The 24043-nt window shown below is 42.0% G+C and overlaps 1 protein-coding gene across 4 annotated transcripts in view; it reads right to left on the bottom strand.

The window, feature by feature from the left end:
- The window catches only part of KIFAP3 (kinesin associated protein 3), a 157671-nt gene that overhangs the window by 38443 nt on the left and 95185 nt on the right, over positions 1–24043 (bottom strand). For 3 of the 4 annotated variants that reach the window (XM_030572359.1, XM_030572361.1, XM_030572362.1), the window contains 2 exons: positions 18547–18736; positions 8515–8614 (listed from right to left, as the gene is read on the bottom strand). In XM_030572359.1, coding sequence (XP_030428219.1) covers positions 8515–8614; positions 18547–18736 — 290 coding nt within the window. Of the gene's footprint in view, positions 1–5606; positions 7245–8514; positions 8615–18546; positions 18737–24043 lie in introns of those variants that run through there. The other variant, XM_030572360.1, reaches the window with a different exon arrangement.

Below are 24043 nucleotides of genomic sequence, written 5' to 3'. Positions count from 1 at the left end.
GCTTAACGTTGTAGTGATGTTCCTGAAAAATGCGTCTTTAAGCAAAATGATGTTAAGTGAATCCAATTTCCCCATAAGAATTAACGTAAATGAGGGGGCTAGGTTCCAGAGAAATTTTTTTCACCAGACAAAAGACAAACACACACACACACAGTATAAGTTTTAAACAATTTAATACTGGTACACAGTGATGATGATTGTGAAGTTTGGTTGAGGTGGAGGAGTCAGAGGATAGGATATTTCCCAGGGAATGCCTTATTGCTAAATGATGAACTAGCAATTGGCTGAGCCCTCAAAGGAATGGAAGGAGGGGAGACAGCATCACAGACAGAGACACACACCATGTGTATGAGAGAAAGAGATGCGCGTTTCCCTTTTAAGTAGGATGACCCTACTCTTAAGTACACTGTCTTGTTAATTAGGGCAGCTTGCTGAGACTGCAGCTGCTGCCAGCAAGCTTCCTCCGTCCTGAGCCCTGTCCTGTGTCCCCCCTGCTCTATGGAAGATAGGGTAAGCGGGATGCAGGAGCAGGTGGGAGGGGGACATCCTGACATTAGCCCCCCTCTTCCTCCTCTTCCCCCCCTTCCCCTCAGACAGCAAGCAGGAGTCTTGGGGAGCAGCTCCAAGGCAGAAGCAGCATATGGCAGTGGGGGGAGGGACAGCTGAACTGCCTGGCAATTGATAGCCTGCTGGGCAGCTACTGCACAGGGAACTTAGGGGAGTGGGGAGCTGATAGGGGGGCTGTCTGTCCACCCTGGTTCCAAGCCCCCACCAGCTAGCTGCAACAGGCTGCTCTTCCTGCAAGCAGTGGACAAGGCAGATGGCTGCCAAACAATGTTAGAAGGGAGCACTGCGTAACATTAAACGAGCATGTTCCCTAATTGATCAGCAACGTAACAACGAAACAACGTTAACTGGGATGACTAAGTGAGGAGTTACTGTACTCAGTCCTGCCATGAGTGCAGGGGACTGGACTAAATGACCTCTCAAGGTCCCTTCCAGTCCTATGATTCTTTCCTGAACTGGAGTCTATATGCGAGAAGACTTATCTCTCCCATAAAGCTAGGCATTTACCTTCTTTGTCCTCAGGAGTACATTGGAGGTGTTGCTGTCTAGCCCTTTTGGAAGCTGCTTGGCCACAATTGCCTCTTTTCAACCTCTTGGCCATGAAAGCACAGGAAGTGGGGGAGTGCCAAACAGTCCTATCTGGCTCTACTATAGCTTCATTAACAGGAAGTGCTATTTTGTTGGATCCAGATGGGTGGATGATGTCAGGGAGTTTGTGCTGGGATTCTTGCCCCTCTTCAAGAAGAATACTTAGTTCACCAGTAGCTCTACAAAGACGATCCTGGAACTGCTCAATTCATCAGAAGGGAAGGAGCCATAGGGGTTACCACTTTGCTCAAAGATGAAGATGGCAGTTTTGTTTGTTCCGGCAGAACTGTCAGATACGGTGCATATTGATTGCTTTTCCTCCTCTGAAGGAGTGTGTGGGTGTGAGAGAAAATTTGAGTGACTTTAACAGACCTGATCAACTCTGCAGGGGGTACTGGTCCCAGGGCCCATAATATGGCCAGTAGTAAGTGTCTAAAGGGAGACATGGAGACCCCCCATGGCATGGAATGCCAGCAGCTCCAAGCTCAATGCACAGGCTGGTCTCAAGCAGGAGCAAGTCTTTTGGATGGCAGAGGACATGTAGGGTGGTTCAGTCTTCTGATGAGGAGAAAGTTGATTCGTGTTCCAGAGGCGGTACCATCGGTGACACTGAAAGGAAGTTGTATTTCAAGAAAGGAAAAGGCAATAAACTTCTCCAAGCGGTCAATTCCCCAGGTGGTATTATGATATCTCTGGAAAGGAACGAACCTGATCGAGGGGATTCCAGATCCAGGAGTGCAAAGATGTCCTGTGGAGTGGCATGGGATCCAGTTCTCACCGCTGTGAGAGGGGATGTCTTTGCCCAGACCAACGGAGCCTGAAAGGGTGCTGTTGAAGATGGTGCCACAGATAGGTGTTGAACCATCTTCATCAGTGACAATGGATCCCAAAGTTTGGGAGGTGTCAACGAGGACAGTGCCAACAGATTGTGTTCCAGCACTGATGGAGCCCGATGTTTATATGGGCTTTTTGTCAAGCCTCTTGGACTGAGGTGCTGGGCTTGCTCAGAGCCGAATCAGACTTTTTTGAAGTGGATTTCAAGGAAGACTTATTCCTATGAGAGTGCTTCCTATGTTCCCGAGAAGATCTTGCCAGAGGATTTAGGGGGGTAGATTCTCTGGCACAAGTGTTGTACTTAGCAGCAGGAGACTCGCTCTTTGCTGAATCAGGCTGATGTGGGTAGGGGCGGAGTTCCCTGGCCAGGTCCGATTGAGGCCTCATGACCTTTTCCATGAGGTGTTTTTGAAGTCAGAGTTCCCACGCTTCTCAGGTACAGCTGGGGAACAAGCAGCAGACACCTCACCTTGTTGCAATGTGAGCTTTCCCGAGGCAGTACATACAGTGCTGGTAGTCATCACTGACTGAGAAAGATTGAGGGCAGGAAGTGCAAAGTTTGAAGCCTGGAATCCTGGGCATAGTCCAATACCCAAACAGATAGAGGGGAAAGTGTTCCCCCAAAATATTAATCTAACACTAAAATCTATGAAAAATACTATAACTATAAACTGTACAAGATACTAAAAACTATTTAGGAGTCTAAATCTTATCTTAAGGGATGAAGCTGAAGCTACAGACATAGAAAGGTTCTGACCTGGGCCATGCAGCAGTTAGAAGTAACTGAAGAGGCAGTCAGTCCACCCTATCCTTTAACCTCTCAGTCAGAGACACGAGGTGAGCCAGGGCGTAGGCGCGGACCAATGGATGCTACCTCCAAATTCTCTGGCTCCAGGCACACGGTGCGCTTGGGTAACCCATAATGGAATACAATAGGGACCAGCATTTGAAGAGGAAAAATCTATTCATAGCAAATGAAAAAACCTGGATACAAGCTGTTAAAACAACCTCCTTCAGCCATATATTTTCAGTTGAATGGAAAACACATCCCCAAGATCTGTTTGCATTCTAGCACACCAAAGCATGGAGGAAAATGTGCATACAGCATCTCTAGGTTTGTCACTATTTTATTGTGTTATATTAAAAATATTTTTCTTAAAAATATGCACCATGCACAAGGACATAATTCCATAAAAAAGCTCGTATATCTGGGTATCACTTACTTACGTGCCATTTCAAGGGCTTCTGACTTTGGTGCACCGCAGCTCCTCCTGTTCTCTGCCTGTGGCTCACCATACTTTACTCTTCTGAGGAGTGTAACACTCAGGGCACATCTTCACTACAGAGCTAAATCGACACTGCTGCAATTGATGCAGCAGCAGCAATTTAGCAGTCTAGTGAAGACATGCTAAATCGATGGGAAAGTGCTCTCCCATTGATATCTGCACTCCGCCTCCCTGAGAAGTTAAGTCATTGGCAGACCGTCTCCTGGTCGACACTGCAATAAGTGTATCTCGCTATGTTGACTTCAGTTACATTATTCACATAACAAGTAGCATAGCTTAGATCGATTTACCACGGTAGTGTAGACCTGGCCTTAGATTCAATTCTGGTTGTTGTCTTGGTGTGGGGGTGGCTGGGTGGTGCTAGTGGCCTATGGTATGCAGGAGGTCAGATGATCTGGTGGTCTCTTCTATCCTTGACCTCAATGACTATGAAAACACAGGTCTTTCAACCGGATGTCAAGCTCTCAAACTAACTTACCTGAAACCTACCATCTTTAATTCAAAGCTGCTCTTCCAAAATGTATTGGGTCCCTATAATCAGGGATGTCGCATTGCTAAGATGCCAACTGCTTATCCTGGCACATGTTAATGTGGAATGAGAGTTCCTTTATAATGATGACACAAGTGAACAGATGCTGTGCTGTCCTGACACTGTCTCGGCCAACCTGACAGACACTGAAATTGACAAAGATTCTGCTTGACAAAGCTTCTGGATGGAGACACAGAGACAGAGAGGGCAGCAGGTGACCAATTCAAAATACAGCGGAGGTGGTGATCTAATTTTAGCCTATGAGCATTTACAGCATCCCTTCAAAGAGTTTTATACTCTGACATAGGAATTGATCTATCTAGCCCAGTATTCCTGTCTGTGACAGTGGTCAGTATCAAATGCTTTAGAAGAAAGTATAAGAAACTCCATGACCGACAGTTTATGCCCTTAACATTTTTCATCCAATCTAATGGATCTGTGGCTGTCCTTATTCATATTTATTTCTTGGATTTACATTAGAATGAGATATGCCTGTCCTAAGCTTTAGGACACAGGCCAGGTGCCTATAAGTATCTAATCCAGTCTGGATTCCAATTAAACTCTTGGCTCAATAACTGACTTCTTTGAATAAGTAAACCTCAGCAGCTGTAGGCCTGCAGCCCCAGTGTCTCCCAGAACAGAGCCTAGACCACAGAAGTTGAGTACTGAGAGGAAGTCACTTGTTTTATAGTGGCTATTTCTTTGCCTGCGCTCATTCTATGCGACTGCAGAATTGGGCTCTGCTTTGACTTACAAGTTTCCTCTTGTGTTTTCTCATGCAGTACAGAAGAAAATTTATTGATGGTACTCCAGATGCAGAGGCTACCCTTGACCCTCAGCTGGAGTGTGCTGCAGCCTCAAACTGTTGTCAGATGAATGGCGCTTTGCCTCTGGTTGCTCTCTATAACAAGGCTGGTCTAATGATTTGATACAGTGCAGCCGCCGTAGGTTGGGTCACCTCGTGCAGTTATCAGATACAGCTTATGCTGGAAACTTTTGGTGCAGAGGTGGCAGCTTGAGCCCAGCTGTACCGCTTTGAACATTTCATGGTGGGTCCATTTCTTTGGCCATGACGCCACCAAATCCCTTGGGCCAGGTGTAATTGTTGGCTACCACAACTCACTTAAGCCCTATTAGTGCCTTCCTTTGCAATTACACCATGGGCACCGATACCAATTGGGCCTGTTATCATGCATGCAAGTGCTCATTAGAGCTGAAAAGTCATGGAAAAATGAATCCTTTGTATCTGCTTTGTATGGTTTATGTAGATTACAAATTCCTTGAGGCAAGGACTTTGTCTTTGTGTCCTGTACACTTTTGTACAGCATGCTGTAATTGTAGGAAATAACAGCCTACAACTTTTAAGAGTCTCCGTGATATTACTACAGAAAGGAGAAGGAAAATGTGGATTCTTCACAGCCAAGTGGTATTGACTCAGTTTCAGCTTAATGTTGTCACTTGCCTCAGATTTCACAGGATGGTCTTAATTTGGATAGATCTGGACCCTTCCCTCAGTACCCCCCCCCTCATCGAGTGAACTGAACTCTTCCTATTCATTCTAGAACATCTAAACCAGTCAGAAAGCACAACAAATAAAAATATATTTCATGCAAACAGACTCAAAGGACATGGAAATATGCATCATTTCAGCAGCTGGCCATTCCTTCTCCTAGCAACTAAACATTGACGATTTAAAAAAGAAAAGTTGGACCGTTATAATTTTCACATCCTATTTGCTAAACTAGTTTATGAAAACTATTCAATAATTAGTACAAAAATGAATGATTTTTATAACAAGAAACCCTGGTTTATTAAAAGCTGGAACTGGTGTCCTTTTTTTTTCTTAACATAAGGTTCTTGTTAATTTTAAAATGCAAGCATAAAAATACTACAGAAGTATGTTATTGTATGGATGAAATGTACACTATATAATACATGAAAAGAACCCTGACTAGCTGCTATCATTTTTAATTAGGCTCTATAGCAAATATGGCTTTACCTTCCAGCACCAGTTAAAATTTGGGGAGGCTGAAAACTCCAGACTCATGGGACTGGCAATTCTGTTGCTCATGCCTCAGAGCACTAATGCATTTTACATTACCTCTAAGCATCAGGAAATCCTAGCTCCTGGTGCCAAGAAGTTCAAAACGATAATGACACGTCTGAAAACTGGGATTTTCTGTCCAACTGCCTGTGTCTATTCCAGAAAACAATTCTGATCCTCTGTACTGTAAATGGGACAGAACATTTGTAACAGTACATGCTGTTTCCAATTAGGTTGTCTCCCTATAAGGTGGATAATTCCAGGGACAATCATATTGAAAAACACTCCCAGAAACAGAATTCTAATTGGAAAATCAGAACGTATTTGCCTGCGCCCTGCACAAAGGGCTGTTACCAAGTTTTGCAGTTTGTATTTATTCTTTTCATTTAAATGGGTCCCCAGACTTTAAAGCGTTGTGGTTATGAACAAGGACATTCTACAAATACTTTTTATTTTTAAAATATGTTTGATGTATTTTGCCATTCCTTTTAGCTGGAAGGAAATCAGATTCAAAGCCTTAAAAAAGTACATTTTTGACAGAAGGTTGAAATTCAAGGTTCAGCAATCTAATGTAGCTCAAGGATGCTCAAACTTTCCCCAACCAAGGGCTTCATTGGCAAAGTGATAGGATATTGATGGGGCTATTCCTAGTTTCCCAAAAACAAAGCAGATGGCAGCCATCCTCATCTTTAATAGAAACATGCAGCCATTAGGAATTGTCTCCCTCTGATATTCCATCTAGATCCCGGATGTTCAAGATGGATAATTGCACCCTGTCATCTCCATGGGCCATACCTCCATGTTAAAGTTGAGAATGGCTGTGAACCACACTCCATGAGTACACCAACCCTCCAATCAGAGATGTGATTTCAACTTGTGTAGCATAGCACATCCAACCTAGCTTTAATCCAGCTAGCTTGGGTGTCACAGCAGTGAAGCAGCAGCAGTAGCATATGCTTCTGTGCAGGCTAGCTGCCCAATTACCCAGGATTCCAGGCGGGCTTGTCCAGGGTACTACAGCTTCATTGCAATGGGTACCCAAGCTAGCCATATTAAAGCAAGTCAGGTATGCCTACATGTCCTGCATGCAGTCGTGCCCCCCGATTGTGGTATAGACATACCCTAAGACTCCAGGGGTTGCACCTGGCTTCTCTTTTCTTCAGTTTCTCTATCACACGTGGGCTTTAATAGACATATACATTTTAAAATAAATCACAACAATCTATCACAAGTGCTTTCACTTTTAAAAAATATATAGTAAAGTAGTCACCACTACATAAGAGATTTTGCAAAACAGTCTTAGCAAAACCAAACTTTGGAAGTCATTTAATTGTCGACCCTTGTGTGTGCTGGGCTTGCTGACATTTCTATGGCGAGAATCCCTCCCCCAGTCAAGCTGCAAAGGAAGAAGAAGAGGCTAGCAGTGAACTGGAGTGCTCCTTAAAGAGCAATGTAAAAAAGCCATGCAGGTGAGGTTTCAGATAGGAAGGTGTATAAAGGGGGAAAAAATCCACATGCTTTCTAAGAAGTTCTCCTTCGGAAAGGAGAGCAATTACGTAGTCCAATTCAACTGTTTCTCAACAGATGATTTTAGGCAGTAATCATAGAATTACCCAAATCAGATTATACCATTGCCCTATATGTTGGGATTTGTTCAGACTTTACATAAAGCTACTAAAATTATTAATTATTATTGGGGAAGAAATAAATAAAAGTCAACAAAGGGTGGAAGCATCTCTCAATAACTTCTTGTAGAAGTGAATTCCACAGGATTACCATACAGTGTATGATGTATATCCTTCTATTGGAGCGCACTGTCACACATGCCTATCTGTCATAATTTGGCATACATATCACATAAAATAAAGCCTTTCCTAAACCCTACAGATGCCATGAAGGACAAGGAAAGATCTTCTCTGAAATGAGAGTTTTCTTATTTGACCCTGTGAGCAATGTCAGTTCAGAGATCCAAACTGGAACAGCTTGCTAAGATGACATCGGAGAAAAGGTCAGAATAGAAGGGCAATTTAAACAAATGTCTCCAATAGCTCCAGGAATCTACTAGTGGAGCCAAAGGCAGACATTTTTCACCCATCCACAAGATTTTCAAAGCATATGACATCAGTAATCAAGCAGCGTGTTAGCTGGGAAGATTGAGTAAAATCAGGAAACAATCCTGACAGCTGAGAAACTTATTTTTAACAGCTTAAGAATACTGGAAACAATTCTGCTAGTTAATCAAATCCCCTAGCGTCTCCTTAGACATTTCCAAACAATGTTGCCTGAATAGTGTTTGAATAATTGTCAGAACATGTAATGAGTTGTGTGCTCTAGTTTTCTATTCCATTTTTATCGCCTTTGGAAAACTATCAGGAAATAGTATGTGTACTTTAATGTGTTAAAATAAATGTATAATTCAAAAGGCAAACTGGATCCTCCAGTGTGACAAAACACCAAGAAGTTTTGATCTATGATTTCCATAAACCTGCATTCTTGATGTAAATCATTCCCCTAAGTATGCTTTTAAAATGTAACCCTATAAAAGCTTATGTTTTGGAACGGAAAAAAAGTTATTGAAGTTGAAAAAATGTAAATCAAGCATTAAAAAGAAACCTGAATTAGTAATTTTCTGATTACATAAATGCTTTCCAAAGAGAGAGCTTTACCTGCTGGAGAAGGGATGTTGCCCAACTAAGTCTCCATTTTGGAGATGATAATCACTGAAGAAATCTGGACTCACTGCTCCATCAGGGGCTATCACACCATCTACGAAGACACGAGAAATACAGAGGTTGAGACACAGTGGCATGTTGGGGGTGCCAGAAAAGTAGGCTACACAGCAAGTGCTGCTTTATCCTACTCACACTCCTGTCAGCAATCTGTGTCAGTTTAGGAATCAATGACAAGCAGCGAGAAACAAAGCCAGCTCCTGGCTCAATAAGACAAGAGACTTGCCGGGGCCTGAAGTAGACTTCTCCAGTCACAGCCCAATTCACAGCTCCTCTGATGGGCCACAGCTCAGAGCTGTATCCCTCACACCTTTGCCAGCAGGACTGGAAGAGATGTAGAAGGTCCAATCCTGCCCATTCCATCACAGCAGTGGGACCACAGGAGAAATAAATAAAGAGCCAATCAACTACATCCAGGTCAGTGAAATAAAAATGGTGAGGCAACCTATGGCTCGATTCCTCAACCACTACCCTTCCCCACCCTCTTTTTGAGGCTGTTCATGGAGGCAACTTCATGACATAATTTTCCCCATCTTCCCTGTAGTTTAATGCCTCATAAGACTATCCTAAATAAAAAAAATTCTTATATGACAGGCTCCTGGGGAACTCTAGGAAATGGACAGTTCCTTAGCTATCAATTTCTCCTTGTTCCTTTTACATTCACCACTGGCAAAACTAGGTGCATGTGTTTATAAAGTCACTAGGACTCCTTAAAGGAATCACAGCCTTACCTGGTTTATAGAAGAGAGCAGGAAATTATAGACTAAGCTTTACTCTCAGTTACACCATCTGCTGAATGTGTCAAAATCCCCAAATGAGAAACATGTCAGACAAGTCTATGACGAGTGGTGTCAGTTTCATCAGAGAAATGCCACTTGACAATACAAGCTGTTCACAGACACCAAGTTAGACAAAATTCTGAGTGATATTAAGAGCAGCACTGCTCTGCCTATGACAACATATCACCAGAGTTCTTAAAGCACTTCAAGGCTTGCACTCACTAGTGGCTGGCACAGTTCTTCACCTGTGTGATCAATGAAAAGCAACTGCTGAAGACATGGCGAATATTAAAAATCATTGCTCTCCTGAAACCAGGGGAAAGCCTACATAATGTTGCTAGTTATCAACCCATATCTCCATTGTCTGTGCCATTCAAAGTTCTGAAGCATCTCATCCTTCCCCAGAAACAGACTCAATGCTCAGCATGGAGCAAGCAGGCATTTGGAAAGGTGAGAGCACCTAAGATCAAGTGCTGTTTTGACAACATTGATCAAAAATTGTCTTCAGAAAAACTTCAAGACAGGAGCCATATTTCTGGATCTGACAGCAGCATTTGACATGATGTGGAACACATGGCTCTTAGTCAAATTGTCAAGAGCATTCCCAGCATAGGTAGTCAACATTGTTGATCTTTTCTGCAACAGAGGTTTCCACACGGGAGACAGAGTTTGCATATGGAAAAGAAACCAACAATTTACCACAAGACTCTGTACTGGCACTGATGTTTTTCAACCTGTTCTCAAATGACCTTCTGCTTACCCTGTCCTGCATGTTCACATATGCAGATGATATTTGCTTAGTCATCCAAGCAAGGTCATTCCTAGATCTTGATGTCCTAAACTCTGACTTGGGCCAAACACTGTAGTCAGTGGTGTTTACAACCAAGTATGATAAAAGACATTTTCGAGTGTGTTCCATCTTCACAATGCCAGAGCAGACCAAGAACTAAATATCTTTCTCGATGGACATTGCCTGAGGTAGATTCCACCCAATCTACCTCAAAGCAACCCTAGATAGATCTCTCACATATCTCAACCATCTGAGGAAAATTGCAGCTAAGGTGAGGACACTTAACATTCTAAAAAACCCTGGCTCCCACTTCATGGGGAACAAACTCTCCAATCATCCAGTTTAGCCCTATGTTACTCTGCAGCAGAATACTTTGTTCTGGGCTGACTCCATTCATCCCATGTCAAGTTGGCTGACATGCAACTACACTTAACCACGTGCACTGCAACTGGGATGATTCAACCCACACCAGTACCATGATTCTCTGTGTTAAGTAACATCACTCCTCTGTACATCTGCCATGAGAATGCTACAGCCAGAAGATTAGGGCAAACCCAAGCCTACTGCTATACACAGACTAATTTGACAACCCAAGAACGTGCTTGTTGTCAAAGCATCCGTTGTGGGCCCACCTACGCTGCCCAGATTTCTCTGCAATGTCAATGTGGTGTGAAGCGTGGTTTCTGATGTCAGCTGCACACCGATCTTTTATAACTGAACCGACCATGCACGTACCTGTTTTTGATTTACCACATCATTCATGGGTCCTTCTGAATCAATTCTCAGTGGGCCAGGCCCAACGTGCAGCCAGCCTTCACACTCGAGGCCAACAAGAGGATCCTACATATGGCTATGGCCAAAGAGAGTGTCACATATCACTGACGACTGCCCTCTGACCAGACTGGATGGTGGTCTGAGGTCTCTAAATCTAGCGGATGAGGCTGCTGCAAATTGGTTTGGCAAGCTCTGCACCCAATAAGAAAAAGCTGCACAGTGTAAATCCAGAGTCACTCCACTGCTCCAGATTTATTTCAGTTAAAATGAAAGCACTTTTTATCATTATTGCTATTCTTACACTCTTGGTACATTAGTTGTTAATAAAAAGGGCACAGTTCTTTACCTGGCAAGAAGTGCCAGGCTTTATTGGAGAAAACAAGGTTATCTCCATTAAAATATATAGTAACAATGAGAGTCTGAGGCAGCATTTAAAAGCGAGACCCCAGCCTTACAGATCAGAAAGCATTCCAATAAAAAAAAAAAAACCCATGGAAGAAACAGATGCATTCTGACTGATACTTTAATAGTTTAACAGAGGACAGAGAGATTTCTAATGACTAGGAAGTAACAAATGCCATTCCACTTTAAAGTAAAAGAGATAAGATCCAGAGAATCACAGGCCACTTAGCTTAACCTCTGTGGTTTCAAAGCTACTAAAGTTGCCCAAGCAGGAAGCAGTGGAAAGTTACTTACAGACACAGGGGCTTAAAGAGGACAACTCAGGCATTCAAACAAATCTCTCTTTGCATTACAAATTTACCTGATTTTTTTTTTGAAGATAATGTAGCGACAAATGATAAAAGGAATAGAGCTGACACATCTAGATTTCCACGAGACATTTGATGAGGTGCTACAGAGATTCATTTAGAAGATAATAGCGTATGGGAAAGTGATTGAAGACAACATAACAGATTGTAAATGAAAAATTCTAGCCGTGATCAGATAGCATTTTTAGAAGTGTAAAATGCGGTCGAGGAGTGTACAGCTAATTGCATGCATGTGTGTACAGCATGAGAAAGAATAAACCCTGACAAGAAAATATTCTGACTAATAAATAATCCTGTCTTTTCACTTTGTTCAGAGGGAGGCAAAAGGCAAATGTACTATATAGAGTAAAATATTTCAAAGAAAAACAGATTTAATTAATTGTATTAATACTTATATTAAGTCTCTTTTTCTCTCTATTTGAATTGTTAAACAAAAAATAAGATGGAACATAAGCATCTTTGCACTGAAGGTATTTTCAAATTTTAAATATGCAAATTAAGTAATTTCATATTGTAAATATGAAGTTTTATGTCAAACTTTTATCTCAAAACCAGGATTGTTAAATATCTTTTTCATCCTTATCAATGGAAAAAGCATTACATTTTAACTTTGATACTGAAGTAACCACGCACTGCTTAAGGTTTCTTCAGTCAACCACACTAGCATTCAAACCATAAAGCTCAGAGTTATGAACAACAAATGCATGAATCTGTAGAAAAATAAAAGTACACAGTGTCAGCTGAATAGAATGCTATTACAGGTTAATCAATATCAGTAATTGCATATATTCAACATAAGTTAAGGATGTGTACATTCAAAGCTGAGGAAACACTGAATTCATGGAAAGTTATTTTAGAGTCTTCTTTAGATTCTGAAGTAGGTGTAATCATTTTATGTGGATGGTGTTGATGCAGCACCACAATAACTCATGTTTGTGATTTGAAGAATTCTTACTGGTTGAGAGAAGAGATGACTATTTTGCTTTGGCCAGAGAGCAGGTAATCCATAAAACTATCACACTGAACTTTCATAAATAAGCTGGTTCCAACCGAATGAAGTTTTGATTTTTGAACTTATGAACAAATAGTCCTTCAGAAATCTATATAACTGTAAAAAAAGATTTCAGTTGGTATGATAATCCATAGTCTTTTCAAAGTTATACTGTGTGTACATTGATCACATTTCAAAAATATAAATCTAACAGAGTTCAAGAACATACCCTTAGTGGCCTTTGCCAGAAGAAAATTGAAAAGTGAATATGTATTTTGAATATAACCACACTTTTACCTTAAAAAAAAACCCAAGAGTTCTCAAACATCTGCAGAACATATAATTGGAAATCTGCCTCTCCTCCCCCAGTCAAACATCAATTCCAACACAAAAACCTTTGTTCAAATAATGTTACATCTGTAACACGAATGATTGAAAGCCAGGAAATTGTCCTCATCCACAACTATTTCAGATTTGGAGACAATTTATACCTTCAAGTCAGTGGGACAGCAATGGGTACCTGCATGGCCCCTCAGTATGCCAACATTTTAATGACTGACTTAGAACAACGCTTCCTCAGCTCTTGTCCCCTTACGTCACCCTATACCGGAAACCTACTGACCAGTATACTTACCTACACGCCTCCAGCTTGCATCCAGGACACATCACATGATCCATTGTCTACAGCCAAGCTCTAAAATACAAACGTATTTGCTCCGATCCCTCAAACAGAGACAAACACCTACAGAATCTCTATCAAGTATTCCTAAAACTGCAATACCCACCTGGTGGAGTGAAGAAACAGACTGACAGAGCCAGAAGGGTACCGAGAAGTCACCTACTACAAGACAGGCCCAACAAAGAAAGGACCAGAACATCACTAGCCATCACCTACAGCCCCCAACTAAAACCTCTCCAGCGCATCAAGGATCTACAACCTCTCCTGCAGGACAATCCCTCACTCTCACAGACCTTGGGAGACAAGCCAGTCCTTGCCTACAGATAGCTCACCAATCTGAAGCAAATACTCACCAGCAACTACACACCACACAACAAAAACACCAACCCAGGAACCAAACCCCGCTACAAACCACGGTGCCAGCTCTGTCCACATATCTATTCAAGGGACACCATCATAGGACCTAACCACATCAGCCACGCCATCCGGGGCTCGTTCACCTGCACGTCTACCATGTGATATATGCCATCATGTGCCAGCAATGCCCCTCTGCCATGTACATTGGCCAAACCGGGCAGTCTCTACTCAAAAGAATAAATGGGACACAAATCAGGAATCATAACATTCAAAAACCAGTAGGAGAACACTTCAATCTCTCTGGTCACTCAATAACAGACCTAAAAGTGGCAATTCTTCAATAAAAAACATCAAAAACAGACTTCTATGTGAAGCTGAAGAACTGGAATTAATTTGAAAACTGGTTACCATCAGATTAGGCCTGAATAAAGACTGGGAGTGGTTGGGTCATTACAAAACCTAAACTTAATTTCCCCAATACTAATTTCTCCCTACAGTTACTCACACCTTCTTGTCAACTGTCTGTAATGGATCACTCTCTTACCACTACAAAAGTTTTTTCCTCCCTTGGTATCCTGCTGTTAATTGATTTATCTCGTTAGACTGACCTCACACTTGGTAAAGCAACCTCCACCCTTTCACGTATTTATACCTGCTCCTGTATTTTTCACTTAATGCATCCGATGAAGTGGGTTCTAGCCCACAAAAGCTTATGCCCAAATAAATTTTAGTTTCTAAGGTGCCACAAGGACTCGTGTGTGTGTGTGTGTGTGTGTGTGTGTGTGTGTGTGTTTTTTTTTTTTTAAGGAAATTCAAAGTTACTGGTCACACACTGTCCCTAATACACATTATCGCGAAAAGAAATGGTCCACTGAGACAAGCAAAGGTCTATTATAAAACTCTGGAAAGGGGAGATTACAATGGGCATGCTTTCACTTCAGAAAGTGCGAAAAGCATTGCTATAATAAGAGATCCTTGTAACATCCTATCAGGGATCGGCAACCTTTGGCACACAGCCAGCTAGGGTAAGCACCCTGGCAGGCCGGGCTGGTTTGTTTACCTGCTGGGTCCGCAGGTTTGGCCAATCATGGCTACCACTCACCGCTCCAGGCCAACGGGGGCAACAGGAAGCGGCGGCCAGCATATCCCTCGGCCCAGGCCGCTTCCTGCAGCCCTCATTGGCCTGGAGCAGTGAACCGCAGCCAGTAGGAGGGTGCTTACCCTGGCGGTTCACATGCCAAAGGTTGCCGATCTCTGTCCTATGAATTGCTCAAAGAGTGTCATATAGGTTCAGTGCAATTAGAAAAAGTGTTCAAAAAGGGAAAAAAAATCTATAAAGCATGAATATTGCTATGGCTAACATATATCATCAAATCTGTAAATCAGCACACTGTAGTGCTGACATACTTTGAAAGTAACCATAAAACTGGCATTGGGGGCTTCAATATTTATTCTCTCAATAACTTCAGATAAAATGTATCCAGTTTACAACAGAAAGATTTTTGGGTTGTCTTTTAAATTGTTACCCTTCTTGCAAATTCTTCTTGTGATCTGAAACCCAAACTGAGCTCATGCATCATCAGCAAAGGACTGCACATTTATACAGAAGGTAAGATAAAAGGCATTCCCTCCCTGCAAGAACTTTTTCAGGGATATAAATCTTCAGGCTTCAGAGTGTTAGTCAGCCTCTAACTTGAGAGGGTTAGGAAGAAACTTCTGTGTGAAAGTTACTCTAAAACTGCCTCCTGCAGGGTGTCTTGCACCTTCTTCTGAACCAGCTGGCAATAGCCATCACTGGTGACAGCACACTGGACTGGATGGACTGGTTAGATCCAGTCCAGCCATTCCTGTGTTTCTAACTAAACTGCAACTGCAAAATCTTTAATGATGAGCGAGACAGAAGACAGTCCATTTAATCTCCCAGAACTTTTGCATGGGCATTACTGACATGAGTAAAAATTAGAAAGCACTTCTTTTTTCTTTAAAACCTCTGACTGCATACATGTAGGGACCAGGTCTATTGAGTAAGAAGGGGCCACTTTTACATCATCATTTTTTGTGACCACAGCCACTCTAATTTTCAAGTGACAAAATACTTTTTCTTAAGGAAAAAATTATAAAAAATAGAAACCAGAAAGTGTAAAAAGATAGCTTTTAAGCAAGGTTTTACTCAGAGAAGAAAACCACAGGAATCCCTAGGATATATTCTCTGTGTAGGACATTTATATTAAATCAGTTATTTCCAGTGTTGTTGTAGCTGTGTTGGTCATAGGATATTAGACAAATGAGAGGGGGTGAGGTAATATCTTTTATTGGATCAACTTCTGTTGAAAAAAGCTTTAGAGTTTACACAGAGCTCTTCTTCAGATCCTGAAGTCAAAATATGATTTTTCTGGCTGCCAGCAAAGCAGCGATCTGCACATCCAGATGGCTTCTTTCTAAGTCTTACATCACCTACAGAAACAAATACGTCATAGTTGGATCTTAACTGAGACACAAAGCAAAACCGAATCCAGCTTCAACTCCCATAGCTGCATTGCTCCAGAAGGTTAACAGGGATAAAAACTTATTTGGTTTCATTTGCAAGGCAAACCAGCTATAGGCACAATAAGAGGGTATGAGGCATAACAGAAAATGTGGAAATGGCAGAGGTGCTTAATGACTTCTTTGTTGCGGTTTTCACCAAGAAGGTTGGTGGCGACTGGACATCCAACATAGTTAATGTCAGTGAAAATGAGGTAGGATCAGAGTCTAAAATAGGGAAAGAACAAGTAAAAAATTACTTAGACAAGTTAGATGTCTTCAAAATCACTAGGGCCTGATGAAATGCATCCTAGAATACTCAAGGAGTTGACTGAGGAGATATCTGAGCCATTAGTGATTATCTCTGAAAAGTCATGGAAGATGGGAGAGATCCCAGAAGACTGGAAAAGGGCAAATATAGTGTCCATATATAAAAAGGGAACTAAGGACAACCCAGGAAATTAGAGACCAGTCAGCTTAATTTCTTTACCCCCTAAGGATAATGGAGTAAATAATTAAGCAATCAATTTGCAAACACCTAGAAGACGATAAGGTGATAAATAACAGTCAGCATGGATTTGTGAAGAACAAATCATGTCAAACCAACCTGATAGCTTTCTTTGACAGGGTAACAAGCCTCGTGGATGTGGGGGAAGCAGTAGATGTAGTATATCTTGACTTTAGTAAGGCTTTTGATACTGTCTTGCATGACCTTCTTATAAACAAACTAGGGAAATGCAACCTAGATGGAGCTACTATAAGGTGGGTGCATAACTGGTTTGAAAATTGTTCCCAGAGAGAGTACTTATCAGTGGCTCACAGTCATGCTGGAAGGGCATAATGAGTGGGGTCCTGCAGGGATGGGTTCTGGGTCCAGTTCTGTTTAATATCTTCATCAATGATTTTGATAGTGGCATAGAGAATACACTTACAAAGTTTGCGGATGATCCCAAGCTGGGAGGGGTTGCAAGCACTTTGGAGGATAGGATTAAAATTCAAAATGATCTGGACAAACTGGAGAAATGGTCTGAAGTAAATAGGACGAAATTCAAAAAGGACAAATGCAAAGTACTCCACGTAGGAAGGAATAAGGAGTTGCACACATACAAAATGGGAAATGACGCCTAGGAAAGAGTACTACAGAAAGAGATCTGGGAGTCAGAGTGGATCACAAGCTGAATATGAGTCAACAGTGTAACACTATTGCAAAAAAAAAGTAAACTTCATTTTAGGATGTATTAGCAGGAGTATATTGTAAGCAAGACATGAGAAGTAATTCTTCTGCTCTACTTCGCGCTGTTTAGGCCTCAACTGCAGTGCTGTGTCCAGCTCTGGGCGCCACATTTCAGGAAAGATGTGGACAAATTGGAGAAAGTCCAGAGAAGAGCAAGAAAAATGATTAAAGGTCTAGAAAACATGACCTATGAGGAAAGATTGAAGAAATTGGGTTTATTTAGTCTGGAGAAGAGAAGACTGAGAGGGACATGATAGCAGTTTTCAAGCACATAAAAGGTTGTTACAAGGAGTGGGGAGGAAAATTATTGTTGTTAACCTCTGAGGACAGGACAAGAAACAATGGGCTTAAATTGCAACATGGGCAGTTTAGGTTGGACATTAGGAAAAACTTCCTGTCAGGGTGGTTAAGCACTGAAACAAATTGCCTAGGGAGGTTGTGGAATCTCCATCATTGGGGATTTTTAAGAGCAGGTTGAACAAACACCTGTCAGGGATGATCTAGATAATACTTAGTCCTGCCTTGAGTGCAGGGGACTGGACTAGATGACCCCTCGAGGTCCCTTCCAGTTCTGTTTTTCTGGGGGGAGGGATAGCTCAGTGGTTTGAGCATTGGCCTGCTAAATCCAGGGTTGTGAGTTTAATCCTTGAGGGGGCCATTTAGGGATTGGTCCTGCTTTGAGCAGGGGGTTGGACTAGATGTTCTATTGAGGTCCCTTCCAATCCTAATGATCTATGATCTATGATAGTTCTATAAGATTGGGGCAGTTTTACATACATATGTATGAGCCTGCTGAATAAGCTAGTGTGAAGTAGATAGCCTATTTCTCCTACTCTCCACTACATTTTCAAGAGTTCCTGTAAAGATCTGCCAGATCATGAATGTGCTGTTCAGAGTTCTGCAATAACACAACACACACTATGACATAACATGAATTAACATAACCATACCCAACTAGTGTAAGTCAGCACAGCTACACTGCAATCAATCAGCTGAGAATCTGGTCCTATGTACAGATATGTTAAAACAGGAGAAGCTGTGGACACATGCTGAATATATTCTATCATCTTACCTGAATTGTAATAAAGGTCAGGTCTTTCTAAAATATCCCCTTCATGGATGTAGGGCTCAATGCAGTCATCCCCATACAGGTACTGCTCACTCTCATCCATCTGTCGAGATTCTACCATCTCCAACCACTGAGAGTTGTGCCATCGGAATTTCTCACTCTGGATCTTCTTAGCCCACTCCTCATCATATTCCTGTTAAAAATGCCAAGCAGGTTTTTGTAGGTAAATGTGAGTGAACTTTATGCTAGTAAAAGACACAAGCTTGACAGTCTTGGAGACTGAAGACCTTTGTTTAACTTGACGGTGCACTGACTGTATAAAGCAACATGTTGCAAGTATCATGTGACGCACTGGCAAACCAGGTGCCAGCTCTTGCCAAGTCTGTAGGCAGCAGCTGAGCACTGACAAATTCATAGCTGGAAGCCAGACCAGCTCACCTATATATTATTGTTCAAGATAGGTGTTAGACTTGTAAGAACGTGTTTTGTCTCTATAAAATGCTTGTACGCTGATGCATGCATTCATCTTACCTTTATGTCTGTATGCCATGCTATAAGATAGCTTTACAACTGTAAAAATGCTTACTCTGAACTTGTGAACCTCGGCATGAAGAGGGGCTCCCCACCCACCAAGAAGGACTATCAAGACTAAATGGGCCACTGTAGAAAAACTTTTTTGATTGTGCCATCCACCCATGGAGAAGTTACATGCAGGAGCCCTTATCCCATAGTGTCAAGGCTGATTCCCCACTCCAGCACTTCGAGTGCAGAAGGTGGGGGCTCTGCAAGAATTTTAAAAATTAATACTGGCCACTCCAGGCTTGTATTAAACTCCCAAAGTTACAGCTTCTCTCTGACCTTGGATTGGTAGATGCTGCCACCACCCAAGTGCAAAAAATCCCTTTGGACCCAGGAAGGAGCACTTGGGAATTCCTCCCTGTGGGGTACCCTCAAGCCCATTCACCCCGCTCTGGGGAAGAGCTGAGAAAGAAAACAAAGGAAATCAGCTGTTAGAATCATAGAATATTAGGGTTGGAAGAGACCTCAGGAGGTTATCTAGTCCAATCCCCTGCTCAAAGCAGGATCAACACCAACTAAATCATCCCAGCCAGGGCTTTGTCAAGATGGGCAGTAAAAACCTCTAAGGAAGGAGATTTCACCAGCTCCTTAGGTAATCCATGCCAGTGCTTCACCACCCTGCTAGTGAAATAGTTTTTCCTAATATCCAACCTAGACCTCCCCCACTGCAACTTGAGACCATTACTCCTTGTTCCGTCACCTGCTACCACAGAGAACAGCCTAGCTCCATTCTCTTTTGGAACCCCCCTTCAGGTAGTTGAAGGCTGCTATCAAATCCCCCCTCACTCTTCTCTTCTGTAGACTAAATAACCCCAGTTCCCTTAGCCTCTCCTCATAAGTCATGTGCCCCAGTTCCCTAATCATTTTCATTGCCCCCCACTAGACTCTCTTAAATTTGTCCACATCCCTTCTGTAGTGGGGCGACCAAAACTGGGCACAATACTCCAAGTGTGGCCTCACCAGTGTCAAATAGAGGGGAATAATCACTTCCATCAATCTGCTGGCAATGCTCCTACTAATACAGCCCAATATGCTGGTCGCCTTCTTGGCAATGAGGGCACGCTGCTGACTCATATCCAGCTTCTCATCCACTGTAACTGCCAGGTCCTTTTCTGCAGAACTGCTGCTTAGCCGGTCAGTCCCCAGCCTGTAGTGGTGCATAGGATTCTTTCTTCCTAAATGCAGGACTCTGCACTTGTCCTTGTTGAACCTCATCAGACCTCATCTTATGGCCCAATCTTCCAATTTGTCTAGGTCACTCTGGACCCTATCCCTACCATCCAGCTTATCTACCTCTCCCCCCAGATAATTAAACAACATATGCACAAACCTCTCGGGACACCAAAAATCCAATCCTGTTCTTAAAAAGGATAAAGACAAAAAGAAAAAATACATCTGGAACTTAGACTTTTTGCTAGATCAAAAAATACACTAATTACAAAAATTAAGCATCAAGATGGTTCTGCTGAGGTTCAGCTTAAAAGTTACAATCAAAACAAAAGCACCTGGGGTTAGCACAGAGGAGTCCACAAGCCAATAAGAAATAAACAGAAATAAACCTAATTGCATCTTCCTAGACAGTCCCTAATTTACTTACATATCTGGGGTTTCAGATAAGCAATCTCTAGGTATGATCTGACTGTTTTTCATACTTGGCTTAAAGCTTCTCACAGCCTAACTGCTGCCCTGTTCCCCTTTTCCCTGGAGAACCACAACATACAGACAAAGGGAAGTTTTTTTCCCCCATTTTTAAAAAGTTCTAGCCCTCTCATTGGCTCTTTTGGTCATTAACCCGCTCCTTCCCTTTTACCTATGGGCTTGTTAAACACTTTAAAGGGAAAGCAAGTGGAGAACAGCTACTAAGAGGAATTTTATAGCTAACTGGCTGGCTGGGTGTCCATAAAAGGAAGCTGCCCCCCACCTTCATTTATTTCACTTGGGTTTGAATTTTGGAGGAAAGCCATATAAAGATGCTCACAAGAAGAAATGGTTCTCTTTGCTATTTGGATTCTTACAAAGGCTGGAGCTAAGAAACAAAAGCAGAGGTCCCCAGGGTCAACATGGGTTAACCCTAAAATGGACAGATTACTACATCTCTGTCAACTTTTGGAATGAGACTCATTTGCACTCATAGGTTGCCTGCTTTAACCTGAAAACATCCATTTCTTCTTCCTAATTAATAAATCCTTAATTAGTTTACCAAAGGACTGGCTACCGGTGTTGTCTTTGCTGTGAAATCTAAGGTACAAATTGAAGTGGGGTAAGTGACTGGTCTCCTGTGATTGGAAGCAACCTGAATATTTTGTGGCATAAATTACCATTTATCACTAAGTCCAGCTTGCCTGAGTGGCAAGATGGACTGGAGTGCCCAAGGGGACAGTGTAGGACTCCATGGTAAGACTGTTACAGTGATCCAGGAGGGTCACATTTGTTACTGGTTGGTGAAATCTAATTATAAAACATACCATCAGTTTGGGGGTGTCTCTGCCCTGCTTTTTGACAGTCTGCCCTGAGGTTGGCAAGCACGATCATAAATCACTCCAGCCAGTGTGATGTGATATATATTATTCTTCTCTTTCTCCACAGCAGGTACAGCACAGGTGGCAGCAGTACAAGTTTCACATGGTACAATGAGGGTTAAGGGAAAGAACTTTTGTTTAGGAGCAAGACAGTTCAGTCTTCACAGTTTTTGATTAATCTGCTGACAAGGAGCTAGTCATGCCAATTGCAATGGAGATTTTTGTGATTATAATACAAATGTATAGGGCATATTTGCTCAGTGTTCCTGTTTAAAAGTGACTAGAAAGGAGTTAATAACTGAAAAACAAATAGAGGTTCAAAAGATTTTGATAAAAACTAACAATACATATTTTGCTGCACCCTAATTTGTAAGCAATTTTCTGTTTAGCATCCCCGGAGTCTATTCCAATAATTTAAGACTCATTTGCAATCTATGGCCTCAGTGTACAACTGTTTTCTATGTTTAATACTGAATGTCCAAGAAAAACAAACAGCAACACTGATTCTAGAAGATGAGTCCAAGATACAAAGTTCAGGCCTGAAATGAACTTCAAGTTTGGAAGTTTAGGAGCAGCCCTTTATGGAACTGAAGGTCAGTTATTAAATTTGGATCTGGTTCAAATTTTTTTTTGACGTTTGGTGTGTTCAGCTCCTGAGCTAAGATTCACGATCATTTCTAGATTATTTAACAAAAAGCCTAGTAAAACTTGATTTCCTCATGTTAGTAATATGATTCCCAAAGCTGGCTACACAGGAGCATTACAAAAAAGTGACAGTCTACCAATGCTGAAGTTAGCTGCAAGATAGCAACAGAACAATCTTCTACACGTCTTTCCCTACAGTGTAAAGCTGGCTTTACAAGTGCCCTTTCAATGCCAACATGTTTGATGAGAGACACAAAGCAGATGAGGTAATATCTATTATTGGACCAACTTCTATTGGTGGAAGATACAAGCTTTTGAGCTGAAGAGTTCTTCTTCTAGTCTGGAAAAAGAAATCAGAGTAGCTGAGGTAAATCCAGATTGGGACAGATTGCATCTGTGGTCATTCTTCAGTGATAAGCCACATGCTGAAACTTGCTAACACTACTGGAAAGAGAGGCCTCATGGTAGACTCAAGAAATGTGTGTGAGAATTTCCAAAGCCAGCTATCACATCTGTGCACAGGTTCACAGCAGAATCTAAATGATACACAGTGGTTAGCATCCATCTTATCAGAGGTCTGTCAACTGCAACATACATGCAGCAATAAAAGATGATAAATAATATTTCATGACATTCCTTCTCTGAAATGGAAGCATGTCCTAATGAGTCCTCTTCACACTTTAAGAGCCTGATTCACTGATTTCAACAGGTGCTGGATCAGTCCCTAAGGATATGTCTACACAGCAATTACAAACCTGCTGCTGGCCTATGCCTGCAAGGTGGGAGGGTCCCAGAGCTCGGGCTCCAGCCTGAGCCCAGAAGTCTACACAGCAGTGAAACAGCCCCACTGCCTGACCCCTGCATCAGCTAGCATGGGCTAGCAGTGGGTTTTTCTTTGCTATGTAGACATACCCTAAGAGAAGAGATGTGTTCCTTCCACCACATCAGGTGGCTCTCTGAAAACCAACCAACCAACTTACCTTGAGCCTCTGAGGCTTCATGGACAGCTTACCACTGTGCAACATCAGAACCATTATTCCACTGGAAATGGAGAGGTTAGACCTTTGTTTTACTTGGAAGAATGGCAGTTTGTTTCTCTTGGTATAAGGCTGGACACGGACTTTCCATTCTGATACAACATCAATACAAGCACCTGCCTGCATTAGCCTCTACGGACATATTTGTGGTACAAATTTGCACTTTGTAAAATATACATCTAAGATTTTTATCTCTCAGTCTGCATGTAAACTAACCACACTGGAATTCCCCTCTACTTGGGGAGCAAGAGATCAGGATTTCAACCCAGGTTTCCCACATGGCTTTGTGTGCATATAGCAGTGTGGTCACCAGGCTGGATCTCAAAATACTTGCAGTCTCTGATGGCCTCAAACATGAGACCCCAAGACTGCAACCTGAACTCGCAATCGCTGCATAAAAATGCCACATACTTAGGTGAAAGAGGACTGGGCTGAGTTTTTTTCTCATCCCCTTCTCACTTTTAATTAAAAGAAAAACTAGAACTAGCAGTGAAAAATAAACTCCTTGGAAAAGGTAAACTCATCTCTAAGATGATTTATAAAGTGACCGGTGAAAAATGAAAGTGTGTAACTTTCAGTGATGACATCTGACCAGCAACTTGGAAACATTTCCTTTGCTGTGTCTGCGTGGGCTATCTATTATGTCAGCCCTCAGCATCCTTAAGCTCCTTTCAAGCTCTAGAGAAACACGTTGCAACTGCCAGAGGCCATTCTGTAAAT

The sequence above is a fragment of the Gopherus evgoodei genome, chromosome 8 (assembly GCF_007399415.2).
Source record: "Gopherus evgoodei ecotype Sinaloan lineage chromosome 8, rGopEvg1_v1.p, whole genome shotgun sequence".
Taxonomy (NCBI): domain Eukaryota; kingdom Metazoa; phylum Chordata; order Testudines; family Testudinidae; genus Gopherus; species Gopherus evgoodei.
This window is presented reverse-complemented; position numbering and strand designations above follow the sequence as displayed.